The sequence below is a fragment of the Lolium perenne genome, chromosome 1 (assembly GCF_019359855.2).
Source record: "Lolium perenne isolate Kyuss_39 chromosome 1, Kyuss_2.0, whole genome shotgun sequence".
Classification (NCBI taxonomy): Eukaryota; Viridiplantae; Streptophyta; class Magnoliopsida; order Poales; family Poaceae; genus Lolium; species Lolium perenne.
Window position 1 is genome coordinate 179142912 of NC_067244.2, and position 14117 is coordinate 179157028.

Below are 14117 nucleotides of genomic sequence, written 5' to 3' on the forward strand. Positions count from 1 at the left end.
CTAATCCTTGGAGAGCAAGGAGCAACCATAACGGATCGGATCTACTAAATAATGATCAAGCGGGGTGCCGCCCTTACACCTAAGATAGGTGTAAGGGCGGCTAGACGTCTCAGGGTTGCACGACGACAGCATATGATACGATGAACAATGCTAACCCTAACACATCTAAGATAACTACGTTGCTCGCCATCAAAAAGGCTTCAGTACGAGCAACGCATGAACAACGAATAAACGTGTACTGCCTAGATCGCAAGATGCGATCTAGGCAGCATGATGCTTACCCGGAAGAAACCCTCGAGACAAGGGAGTTAGCGATGCGCCTAGATTGGTTTGTGGTGAACGTGATTGTTGTTTATTTCATAAACCCTAGATACATATTTATAGTCCGTAGACTTTCCAACGTGGGAATAATCCCAACCGGGCACGAGCCAAACTCTATCTAATCGACACGTATCCTACTATATTACAGATACACGGGCAAACTAGCCCAAACTTTGCATATAAGGCCGATTCATGTATTCCTTCCATGTATATTCTTCAAGCCCATCTCCAATCGCGGCCCACCTCTGATCCGGTCAAATTCTGGTGATAACAATGGCTTAGTTCATAAGTTGCATGGAACAGTCCACAAAGTTGCCCATACAATAGCTATTTTTTATACTCCCTCCGTCATAAAAAAAGGATGGATCAACTTTGTCTAATTTTACATGTATCTAGACACATTTTAGATGTAGATAGATATAAATCTAGATAAAGTTGAGACATTCTTTTGGGGATGGGGAGAATATTAAAACTTGCATGGATAACTCATAAGTTGCATATTACTACCTATTTTACATATACTGGCTTTCCTAATTTACATTAAAAGTTGGATGGATATATCACAAGCTGCACTGGTTAGACCACGTAGTTTCCCTAGAGTACCTCACTTTTTTTGATTGGGTTAGGAGATGAATTTGCACTTCTTGACACTGAAATTTGCATGTATTAACTGGATGGACTACCTGATAGGGAGCAAGAAGGTAGGCTTCATGGGAGAGTAGAATATCCAGGGAGGAATGGGGAGGTTCTACCTGTTGTCCAGTTGATGTAGCATGTCCTGATGCAGATATATTCCAAGACCAATTTGCCTCGGGTAGCTTGGCGATGTGCAACATGTCCCCCCCCCCCCCGAGTTGCTCCAGGAGAAGTAGCCATGGTGGCTGGCCTATGGCCTATGGGGAGGGTCTGGTTGGAGATTACGGTTTGGAGAGGGAGGAGTGGGGTACGTTGGGGCAGGTAATAAACAACACCCCAGGATTTCCACGAGGGGGCACGCGCTGAGTGTTAGTACGCGAGAGTTTTCCCGTGATTTTCTCCTAGAATCACGTGCGTGGTGTGTGACATGAATTGAGGAACATGCACCCCCGTGAAGAGTCAAATACGTTGTTGTGGGATTGGTTTTCGTTTCTACCAAGTCAATAGTTGGAACGATATGAACATATGATGTACGAAAAATTCACTCGATGCTACCATCAGACTCGAGGCACATGCTAGAGGCGCCCTATTATATACTCCATCTGTTTCATTCTATAGTGCCCATAGTTTTTTGGCACGGAAATTAGCGCAAGAGTATTTTTCACAAGACCCCCTAGCTGAACGATTTGAGATCAACGTAAAATTTGGGAAATCCATATCTTCCTAAATTATCATAACAAATTCCACAAATCTCTCTTGTTGATTCTCCATATATGTGCAACCAAGTTCAATTAAGGAAAGTAAAATATTCCTGCCTAATTTTAAGGAATCGTTGGGCCATGCATTAGGAATCCCAATTAATTGTTTCCAATTTTGTATGGATTTTTTCTCATGCATGTTGTGTGGGAGCTGAACGGGGGAGGGGCTAATTGATAAAAAGCCAAGGTACAACCTTATATTCTGAAACAAATTCCAAAAATCTATAGGCACTATAGAAAGGAACGGAGGGAGTAACTGTTTTCTCAAGAAGAGGAGAACATCCTAGCATTTCCGCGAGGGGGCGCGTGTTGTGTCTTAGTACGCGGGAGTTTTCCCGTGATTTTCTCCTAGGATCACGTGCATGGTGCGTGACATGAATTGAGAAACATGCACACCCATGAAGAGTCAACTACGTTTTTGTCGGGTTGGTTTCAGTTTCTACCAAGTCAATAGTTGGAACGATAGAAACATACGACGTACGAAAAATGCACTCGATGCTACCATCAGACGCCGAGGCGCATGTTAGAGGCGCCTATTATATAATTGTTTTCTCAAGAAGAGGAGAACATCCCGGGAATTTCGCGAGGGACGCGCGCTGGGTGTTAGTACGCGGGAGTTTTCCCATGATTTTCCCATGGGATCACGTGCGTGGTGTGTGTGACATGAATTGAGAAACATGCACACCCATAAAGAGTTAACTACGTCGTTGTCGGGTTGGTTTCCGTTTTTACCAAGTCAATAGTTGGAATGATAGGAACATATGACGTACGAAAATGCACTCGATGCTACCATCAGACATCGAGGCGCACGCTAGAGGCACCCTATTATATAACTGTTTTCTCAAGAAGAGGAGAACATCTTGGGATTTCCGCGAGGGGCGCGCTCTGGGTGTTAGTACGCGGGAGTTTTCCCATGATTTTCTCATGGGATCGGCGTGCGTGGTGTGTGTGACATGAATCGAGGTAAATGCACACCCGTAAAGAGTCAACTATGTTGTTGTCGGGTTGGTTTCCGTTTCTACCAAGTCAACAACTGGAACATAGGAACATACGATGTACGAAAAATGCACTCGATGCTACCATCAGACGCCGAGGCGCACCCTAGAGGCGCCCTATATGTTTTTGCGAAAATAGTGACCTGGCCTAAGAATAAAAAATGTGTAAATCAAGTCTTACCTGTTTATAAACAATTTCAATTATTTATGCTTTTTTGCATAAGTTATTTGATCCCTTTTCCTATTATTATTATAGCATTGTTTTCTGAAGAAGGGGAGAATATCCATGAATTCCGGTTCCCCTTTCCTGTTTTTTCAATCTTTTCATAATTGATACTTCCAGTGTTAGCTCCTACGAATATCTCCCATTATCCTCTCGTGATACTTTGTCGAGCTGGCCCAATGGGATGCTGGATAAGTAGGGTACCCATTTCGCTCTCTCCCCCGAGATTGCTCGAGCTGCCTGCCCTCTCGGTGCAGCGACGAACAAAAAAGCGAGCACCCAAGATCGGACACGGTCGAATGAATACTAGCCACACGCCGGGCAATGGCCTCGGTGGTCACCCGCACAGCCTATCGCCATCCGGCCTCACCCCCTCCATCACCCGCCCACACCACTATAGAACACGCGCACACCCCTAATCCTGAGCACGGAGCACCTCGTCACTCTCCCGCTCCACTTCCCAGATCCCCACCCATATTCTTGTACTCCGTATAGTGTCACCTTGCCAGTTGCCACTTGCTGTAAGCGCTTGGACGCACTGGGACACTCATTTTTTGGATCGACTTGTTTCCAAGGAGAGGATAGGACGATAGTTAAGGTGTTGCAATCTTGAGGAGAAGAAGAAACAATGGCGCTCTCGTCGACCTTCTCCCTCGCACGAGGCTTTCTCGGCGTGCTGCCTCAGGAACACCATTCCCCTTCCGCCGTCGAGCTCCATGCCCGGCCTCTCAAGGTAAGCACACGCCTCCTCTGCGCTAGCCTTGTCCACGGTTGATTCGTATATGTTCCTATCGATTCAATTCCTTCTTCTTCGATCTAAATTGCAATCGCTTGTGCTGGTTGTCAATCAATCGCCTGCAGCCGAGGAGGAGGTCCTGCATTTCTGCGTCGCTCTCGGAGAGGGAGGCAGAGTACCACTCGCAGCGGCCGCCCACACCGCTGCTGGACACGGTGAACTACCCCATCCACATGAAGAACCTGTCCCTCAAGGAGCTGCAGCAGCTCTCCGACGAGCTCCGCTCCGACGTGATCTTCCACGTCTCAAAGACCGGCGGCCACCTCGGGTCCAGCCTCGGCGTCGTCGAGCTCACCGTCGCGCTGCACTACGTCTTCAACACCCCGCAGGACAAGCTCCTCTGGGACGTCGGACACCAGGTAAACCAAACTCAGCAATGCACAATTGACTTCCAGATATCGGTGTGCCACGGATTGGGATAACGTGCCCGCGCCATGTGAGGAGGGATGTGAAGCTCAGCTCCCGTTTAATCATCCCCTTTTGTTTATTCATGTGCTGCAGTCGTATCCCCACAAGATCCTCACGGGGCGCCGTGACAAGATGCCGACGATGCGGCAGACCGACGGATTGTCCGGCTTCATCAAGCGCTCGGAGAGCGAGTACGACAGCTTCGGCACCGGACACAGCTCCACCACCATCTCCGCCGCTCTCGGTAAGTACCAATTATCTATTCGTCTCTGCATCAGATTGTGTACGTAGTTAATTGATTCAGTGACAGTACATGGCAATTGATTAACTGTGTCCGCGTGTGATTTGTTGGCAGGGATGGCCGTCGGGAGGGACCTCAAGGGCGGCAAGAACAACGTGGTGGCGGTGATCGGCGACGGGGCCATGACGGCCGGGCAGGCCTACGAGGCCATGAACAACGCCGGGTACCTCGACTCAGACATGATCGTGATACTGAACGACAACAAGCAGGTGTCGCTGCCCACGGCGACGCTCGACGGGCCGGCGCCTCCCGTGGGCGCGCTCAGCGGCGCCCTCAGCAAGCTGCAGTCCAGCCGGCCGCTCAGGGAGCTCCGGGAGGTGGCCAAGGTATGGCCTCACAAATGTTTCCACACTGACACTGGATAGATAGTACGGGCCGGGATGGAACGTTGAATTGAAGTACTGGTGTAGAGTCAAATTAAAACTAGCTACATAGTAATAGAGTTTTGCTACACCTACGGGATTCCCCTACGGGATCAGCCTTACGGGATTACGTGGGCTTAAGGTGGGGGCTCACGATCCGAAAATCACGGCAGCTGATTTGTTTTGGACCAACGGAGTGTCTCCACCTCAGCCCGTAACATTTGCCCGTAAGGAAACTCCCCGTAAGTCTAGCATTTTCGATAGTAATAAGGGTTTTTTTCAACAATCATTTTTCCGTGCATGGGACCTCCCGTGCACTGTTTTATTCGGTTTCATTACATTCTAGTTTCAATTTGTCGGGATCAAACCGAAACACAATGAAACTCGATGGCAGATGAAACGGCGTGGCACGAATCTTAAAGCAGAAAATCGACGATATCAACATACACATACATGGACCGACCTCGACCTCCCGTCGCACGCGGAAGGAAATCATTTATCTTTCTGTAACAACACTTGAGATGACATAGCAGTAGGTTTATATAGAAAGGAACTCTAGCAAGTCGTCTGCACATGATGCAACTTGAGACTTACTTGAAAATAGATAAACTTATAATTTAATTTGGGAAATGACAAGGAAATCAGCATCTATCATCAACCGTTTTAAAATGGAAGCAAACGTGTCAGTGTCGCTGTGGCGTATCTTACGAAATTTGTATTCATTAAATTTTTGTATGCTTCCGGGTACAATGCCAAAACTAGCTGTTCCTCCGGATACAATGCACGTACGTATACTCCATCTATGCCAGGTGTGCATGGCATAGCTATATCAGCCAAAAAATGGCGATGAAACCCAGAGAGTAGCATGTCCAGTACTGCCCACTAGCATTTTGTTTTCAACAAAACAGCCCGAGCGAGCATCTTGGCAAGTGACGTGGCTTAATTCTACAAGAAAATGAGACGTACTCCAGCTTAAGTCTAATATCAAATCCAGGATAGAAGAGTGAATCCTTTTCTATTAACTAGATTTGACTCAAATGATAATTTATCTTCACTCATATGTGATCCATATAGTTCCAAACATACCAAAACAATACTACACGATAATTTGGAGAACCAAAACAGAGCACATGATGACAGTTCAAATTGATACTACTAGGATAATGGGCCGGGCCGTCCAGATTTAACTAAACTAGGGTCTAACCGGTGTTCTTTCAAGGTTGGGCCAGGAAGAACATACGAGGCCCACATATTCAACTCTGACTTGCATGTATTGACCCCCGTGTTTTGTTCATCAGGGAGTGACGAAGCAAATCGGCGGGTCCGTGCACGAGATTGCGGCAAAGGTGGACGAGTACGCCCGTGGCATGATCAGCGGCTCCGGTTCGTCGCTCTTCGAGGAGCTCGGGCTCTACTACATTGGCCCCGTCGACGGCCACAACATCGACGACCTCATCACCATCCTCCGGGAGGTCAAGGGCACCAAGACCACCGGCCCCGTGCTCATCCACGTCATCACTGAGAAAGGCCGCGGCTACCCCTACGCCGAGCGTGCCTCCGACAAGTATCACGGTAACATATAAGATTGAACACCACATCTTGCATTGAACGGAGTGGATCATATACGCAGGATTTAGTCGTTAATGGTGTGATCGATTCGGCGGTGCAGGTGTGGCCAAGTTCGATCCGGCGACGGGAAAGCAGTTCAAGACCCCAGCCAAGACGCTGTCCTACACCAACTACTTCGCGGAGGCGCTGATCGCCGAGGCGGAGCAGGACAGCAAGATCGTGGCCATCCACGCGGCCATGGGGGGCGGCACGGGGCTCAACTACTTCCTCCGCCGCTTCCCGAACCGGTGCTTCGACGTCGGGATCGCGGAGCAGCACGCCGTCACCTTCGCCGCCGGCCTGGCCTGCGAGGGGCTCAAGCCCTTCTGCGCCATCTACTCATCGTTCCTCCAGAGAGGCTACGACCAGGTCGTGCACGACGTGGACCTCCAGAAGCTTCCCGTGAGGTTCGCCATGGACAGGGCGGGGCTTGTCGGCGCCGACGGGCCGACCCACTGCGGGGCCTTCGACGTGACTTTCATGGCTTGCCTGCCCAACATGGTCGTCATGGCTCCCTCCGACGAGGCCGAGCTGCTGAACATGGTCGCCACCGCCGCGGCCATCGACGACCGCCCCTCGTGCTTCCGATATCCGAGAGGCAACGGCATCGGTGTACCGTTGCCCGAGAACTACAAAGGCATTCCCATCGAGGTGCGTTTTGATTTCAATTTTCATGACTCAAAGAACAAACTGAAGATCGTGTGCTCGACTGACGACTGATCCATGCTAATCTGTTTCGCAGGTGGGCAAAGGGAGGATTATGATTGAGGGTGAGAGGGTGGCGCTGCTGGGGTACGGTTCCGCGGTGCAGTACTGCATGGCGGCGGCGTCCATCGTGGAGGAGCACGGCCTCAGGGTCACCGTCGCCGACGGCAGGTTCTGCAAGCCATTGGACCACGCCCTCATCAGGAGGCTCGCCAAGTCCCACGAGGTGATCATCACAGTCGAGGAAGGATCCATTGGAGGGTTCGGCTCCCACGTGGCTCAGTTCATGGCCCTGGATGGCCTTCTCGACGGCAAGCTTAAGGTACTACTCAATTAAGCACCATTGATAAGTCACCCGCCGGTCACGAACCCCTGCGATGCTTATGACAGAAGTAACTTTTTTTTTTTGGGTTGTGCAGTGGCGGCCGGTGGTGCTTCCCGACAGGTACATCGATCACGGATCACCGGCCGATCAGCTGGCGGAGGCGGGGCTGACGCCGTCGCACATCGCCGCGACGGTGTTCAACATCATTGGGCAGGCGAGGGAGGCCCTCGCCATCATGACGGTGCAGAATGTCTAGAGCTCAGTGTCCTGCCGCCTATAGAGAACCTTGTACATTTTGGTCGTTAGATGATTCAGTCGGCGTCTGGGAATTAAATGGTCCTATTCGGGGGAAATATGACTAGTTTTCGTTCTTTTCTCTGACGTTGAAGTACATGGTCAATTGTTCGTGTAGTGAACTAATGTTTTGTGTTTGTACCTGTGAAATGAATGTATGTTGATAGATTCCTGAAGATTAAGGATGCTCTCTATATACGGGAAGAATGATTCGCTGTTGTTTGTTTCGTGATACCTTCTAGTAGGTACGTACTTCCATAGTCTTGCCAATGGCAGACATAGGAAAAAAGTATTCGTTGCTATTTCGAGAGAAGGGTACAATTGAGAGCCATGAGCACCTAAAGTCCTACATCACGAATTATTGTAAGGGTTTATTTGGTGCCCCATAGAAAGGATTTTTTTTTTAGGATATCAACAACTTGATCGACAGTTGTTATCGTGCCCAGGTTGTCAAAATAGAAAGAGAGAGCAACAATGCAGCCCATGTTTTAGCTGTTGTAGCTAGATTAAGTGGTCAGAATTACTTCTGAATGAGGCATGTCCCAACAGCAGTAGCTGACATTGTGGAATCTGAGGCTGTAAAATTTGATGTAGAATTAATATAAAGCTCTCTTTCCCCGTAAAGAAAAGAGAAAGGAAATTTTTCATTGGATGAATCTAGAACCAATGATATCCCCCAAATATCCCAGGTGAAAAATAGCTTACTTATTGTACCTTACACCAAGGATGAAATACGTAAATTGGTTTTCCAAATGGAGCACAATAAGGCTCCGGGTCAGATGGCTTCACAGCTGAGTCCTACCAGTCTTTCTGGGATGTTGTTAAGCCTGATCTGCTTGTTTTATTTGGTGACCTCCATAACGGAAAATAGAGTTATTCCGCCTAAACTTTGGTGAAATCATTCTATTGCCCAAAATTAATGAAGCTGAAAGGATCCAACAATACTGACCTACTTGTCTCGTTAATGTTAGCTTAATTTTTTTACAAAAGTTTCTACGATTAGGCTGAACATTGTGGGTGACCATGTGGTTTTCTTCACAAACTGTTTTTATGCAAGGGTCTAACATCCTGGATGTGGTGATTATCCTTCATGAATCAGTTCATGAATTGCATCGGAAAAAAATGGGGTGATTTTAAAGATTGACTTTGAAAAGACCTATGATAAGGTGAACTGGCCTTTCCTCCAGTAGACCCACAAAATGAAAGGATTTTCGTATCGAGAGGAAGTGTTGCTATTAAACTCAATGATGATGTTGGCAAGTACTTCTAAACAAAGAAGGGGCTTAGATATGGTGATCAATTATTGTTAATGATATTTAACGTAGTGGCTGATATTCTCGCTGTCATGATTAAGCGCGCGAAATCTGATGGCCAAATTGAAGGTGTGATTCCTCATCTAGTTAATGGTGGACTATATATTCTTCAGTATGCTTATGATACAATTCTTTTTATGGAATATGACATCTAAAAAGCAAAGAACCTCAAGTTAATACTTTCAGTGTTTGAGCAATTACCGGATCTAAAGATAAACTTCCATAAAATTGAGTTATTTTTGTTTCGGCAAAGCTAAGGATCATGCTGACCTGTATGCTGATTTATTTGGTTGCGGCCAAGGCTAGTATCTAATAGGTATTTTGGAATCCTGATTCATTATCGAAGACTCGCCATAGCCGAATGGAAAATGGTGGATGAACAATTACAAATTCGATTAAGTAGCTAGAAAGGAAAATTACTATCCATGTGAGAAAGATTAGTCCTTATCAATCCAGTACTAAGTAATATAGTGATGTACATGATATCTTTCTTCCAACTTCCTAGAGAAGTGTTAAAACGATTGGATTATTTCCGGTCAAGATTCTTCTAGCAAGGGGGTTGTGAGAAGCGGAAATATCGACTGGCAATGGTTTGCCGCCCTAACGATCAAGGAGGTCTTGGTATTCAAGACCTCGAGATCAAAAACAGGCCCTGCTAGGTAAGTGGTTATTCAGACTACTTACTGAGGTAGGAATATGGCAAACCCTCCTTAGGATGACTCAAATGCATTGTCTCAGGTTACATGGAAACCCGGGGATTCACACTTTTGGGCGGGTCTTATGGCGAAGAAGAAGTTCTTCTTTCCATACGGATCTTTCTCCATTAAGGATGGATCGGAGACTAAGTTCTGGGAGGATGAATGGTTGGGAAACTCCATGCTGCGAGAACATTATCCCACATTACACAATATTGTGTGGCATAATAATGATACACTCGCTAAGGTGTTGGAAACATCCCCACCCGAATGTTTCGTTCCGACGAAGCATCATTGGACTGAGACAAGCATTATGGGATGACTTGTTACGCCGTCTAGATTCCGTCCAGTTGGTGCAGTGGTCCGATATTTTCAATTGGAACCTTACTGGGAACGCTGTATTCTCACTGACATCTATATACAATCCTTTAAGTCAACTAGATATACCAGTCGATAATAATTTGAAATTTTGGAAGATGAAGATACCGCATAAAACTAAGATTTTTGTGTGGTATCTTCGCCGTGGGGTGATCCTCACCGAAGATAACCTTGCAAATCGCAATTGGCAAGGAAGCAACAAATGTGTTTTTTTAACCATGACGAGACTATAAAACATCTTTTCTTCCAATGTTCATTTGCTAGATCTATATGGTTAGCCATCCAAATAAGATCTACCTTATATCCACCTCCTAGTGTTGCAAATATTTTCGGCAACTAGCTCAATGGTGTGGATTCTAGATTTAAGTTACTTATTAGAATGGGAGCAATTATCGTTATTTGGTATCTATGCCTATGTAGAAATGATAAGGTTTTTCATAATAATTGTACTTCTTTTTTACAGGTCATATACCGATGCACAGCTATGCTCCGTTTGTGGTCGCCTCTACAACGTGTGCAGCATCGAAAACTCTTTTTGGAGAAGTCTACACGGTTGGAGGATACGGGTGAGGGATATTGTTTTCCAACATGGTTGGCAGCGTGATATGCGCATTGACTCTACTTCGTCTTAGTTTTTTTTACATTGTTGAACTTTTGTTGAGAATTTTCTTCTTTAGTTGGTTTGTAACAACTGGGTCTTTACGGATGTGTACATCTTAGCTATGCAGAGGCCGAGTGTAATGCTTCTTATGAGTAATAAAGCGTCCATTATCGAAGAAAACTTCTCTGCTTCTACCCATAGGCCAGGGGAATCTGTAGGTGTTATGCCAATGTAATTCCATGCTGGGCTATTGCATTTCGAAGACTTTAACGGATATCCGTTTTGAAGATTTCATAGCCATCCACGCTAGGTTAAAAAAATGAGCTTTTTTTCTCTCGAAATGTGAGCATCGCTCTATCCTCTGCATCGAAACCTATCATAAGGCCTTAATTTTATTGCAATGTGGAAGTACTGAGTTTTGCTTCTTAGGATCACATAAAGTGAATATGAGGTCATATGGGACACACAATTTTGGCGGGAGGCTCAATCATTACAAAATGCCCAAGTGCAGAGGAAGCTGAAGCCACCGCCCTATTGGACGGATGCCGTCTGGCGATGAACTGGACAAAACAACCGATCAGTTTTGAATCGGATTGCCTGACGCTAGTGAATTCTATCCATCAGAAGAATGATTGCCAGTCCAAGCTGAGGAGTTTTGTCTTTGATTTTCTTCATAATAGTTCCAACTTCCCAGGATGGAAATGTATATTTGTTAAAAGAGATCGAAATGCTGCAGCATATGCTTGTGCTGATTATGTTAGGAGATTAGGATCTGGAACCCTTTGGAACAATATGTTTCCAGAACAATCAATAGAGCTCTGAACAATGATTGTAATCGGGATCTTGTTTTTAATGAATGAATGAGATACCTTAACCTAAAAAACAATTTAAACAAGCAATTAGCAACCAAATTAGTAACACTAGCTGGAGGTGGGATTTTTTAAAAACGAATACGGTAAGGAAGCCCTTATAGTGTTTTTTCAAATAATAAGAACTCAAACTTGCTTCCCTAGAAACTTGAACCTAGGTGGATAGGTTGTACATACACTTCCCTAACCAAGTGAGGTAGGCTCTCTTCTTTTGGAGGTGGGATATTATAAGTAAAGTGAACTACTCTCTGAAACAAGACGAGAGAATGAACAGGAAATAAAAAAAATGATCACTCATTTCTTTAGATCCAGAAAACACACAATCTGTGCACCCGTTCCACCGGCTTTTGGCTAGGTTATCTTTGGTTATTAGCATATTTTTATAAAGAAACCACATGAATATCGGGAAATACACTTTTGCTCCAAGGTACATATGCTCCTACAACTCGAAAAAAATATTTCAAAATGTTTTAAAAATCGAATATGATTTTTGTGCATACATGTTGGCATTTTAGGTGAGCATGCCAATTTTCGTAAAAAACCAACACTTTTTTATGTACTGTGTAAAAAAGATAAAGAAATTTCTTAATAATAGCAGTCTTTTAGCACTGAATTTTTTCTTCTTACACACGACATAAAGAATATCGGTTTTTTGTGAAACGAATTTGCCGACATATAGAACGTTGAGATGTACATGCGATATTTTTATCATATTTTTTGTCATTTTAAACTATGTTTAAAACTTATTTTGAAAAACGGGAGCAGCTATTCCCAGGTGCAAAATTGCCATGTTCGATGAATACCTTAATATTTAGTGTTACTTTAATTCTCCAATTTTTTTAAGAAAATCAGTCTGTCTATTCAAATAATCAACATACATAGACTTTACCGAAAAAACCCCATTTGAAGCCAGGCGCCATTTTAAAACATCTGGTTCATCATTTGAACAAAACCAATCCAAGTCTCCCATTTTTCACATGGGAGTCCTCTTGTGAATCCTATAATCAAAGGAGAAAGACATCCTCCCAAAAACAAGTATTCTTGCCATCCCCTATGACAAAAAATTCTCGATCAAAGAAGTCATCCTTCACCCCCATAATACCAAATTAATTAGGTATGCACTTCATCACTCTGGAGTATTTTGAATTATGGGGCTTGATCGAGCTACAGGCATGGTAAGTACCATTGGAATATCAAATCGTGTGTGGCGTGATTATAGTTACCCAATACTAAATCAAATCAGTATCTATAAAATGGTAGGAAAATGACAAGCAATTCAATGAAAGTGTATAACCAGTGACCGAATACATTTAGTATTCAAATTTTGACACATTCATTTTGAAAAGTAACATGAAATTTGACATGATAATTCACTATTTTGTCACTAGTTTGACCCATTCAAAGAAATTGGCATGAAATAAAGATTGGTTTGCATATTTGAAAGAACAAGATCTATATCCCGTGTTTTGTATGTTTGATGACAACACTTGAATGAATTTAACCGTGCGCAAAGATTGTCTTTGATAGATTTGCAAGTGCACGTTGCTCTCGATGAACACGTCATGATTGGATGACTGAAGCGTAGCTTGTAGGTTTTCTGGTTTTGCGTGTGTGTCGCGAGGTAACATGGTTGGAGAGGAAAAGAGGAAAAATCAGTTTCTGCCAAAGCGGTACTACCGGTACCAGTAGCGGTAGTACCGCTACCTTACTGGTACCGCTCTGAAGTACCGCTCTAGAGGTTTTACACTGAAAAGTTCCACAGAACAAGTTACGGTACCTCTACGGTACCTTGTGCAGTAGTACCGCTTGAGAGCGGTAGTACCGCCTCGGTACCACTTAGGTACCGTAACATAAGTTACTGCACTACCGCTGTGGTACCGCTTAGGTACCGCTTGGGATCCAGTACTCGCAGAGGCCATTGCGGTACCTCAAGCGGTAGTACCGCTGTGTGTCCACGTGGATAAGTTCTGTGGGGGATTTCGAATCCAGAGCGGTAGTACCGCTTACCAAAGCGGTAGTACCGCTTAGGCAGAAACTGAACATAACGGTTGGATTTGAGGGTCCCTATAAAAAGGCCCCTTCTTCTCCAGCTCGTTTTTATCTCTTCTCTTTCTCTCTCCTCCATTGTTCCTGAGCTCAAACTTAGTGGATCTCCCCACCTACCCAATCAATCTTGCCCATACTTTGAGGAGTGGTGGAGGAGGATCCGATCTATCGATCTACCAAGAGAGTTTTCATCAATTCGTGCTAGTCCTTAGTGGATCTTGTTGTTAGGGTTCCTATGGTGGGATCTTGGAAGAAGTGCACCTATGGAGGCTAGCTTGGTGTTGTGGTAGCCCCATAGGTTGTTGGGAGCCTCCTAGTGTTGTGGAGCTCGCTCCAACCTTGTGAAGGAACCACCGCCTCGACCGGTGCCTTAGTGGAGAAGGGGGAGCCCCTTTGTGGAGCTCTCTCGAGGAAGAAGGTGAGGCCTTCCTTCGTGGTGTGGCCGCCTAGCCTCTTGTGTGAGGCCAGCACCTCCTCAACGCA

General features: G+C 45.3%; 1 protein-coding gene across 1 annotated transcript; it reads left to right on the top strand.

The window, feature by feature from the left end:
- Window positions 1-3323: 3323 nt before the first annotated feature.
- Window positions 3324-7908, top strand: LOC127314340 (1-deoxy-D-xylulose-5-phosphate synthase 1, chloroplastic). Its single transcript, XM_051344800.2, has 8 exons — window positions 3324-3666; window positions 3795-4088; window positions 4231-4381; window positions 4493-4764; window positions 6099-6372; window positions 6470-7059; window positions 7151-7435; window positions 7533-7908. Exons 1-8 carry the CDS (start codon window positions 3562-3564, stop codon window positions 7692-7694), a joined length of 2133 nt encoding a protein of 710 aa, XP_051200760.1. The 5' UTR covers window positions 3324-3561; the 3' UTR covers window positions 7695-7908.
- The last annotated feature ends 6209 nt before the right edge of the window (window positions 7909-14117 follow it).

Excerpts from the sequence above, each read along its gene's own strand:
- LOC127314340 (XM_051344800.2), top strand. The coding sequence starts at position 3,562 with ATGGCGCTCTCGTCGACCTTCTCCCTCGCACGAGGCTTTCTCGGCGTG. Across the intron at positions 3,667-3,794 it reads TCCATGCCCGGCCTCTCAAG|CCGAGGAGGAGGTCCTGCAT; the intron begins GTAAGCACACGC and ends AATCGCCTGCAG. Across the intron at positions 7,060-7,150 it reads ACAAAGGCATTCCCATCGAG|GTGGGCAAAGGGAGGATTAT; the intron begins GTGCGTTTTGAT and ends TCTGTTTCGCAG.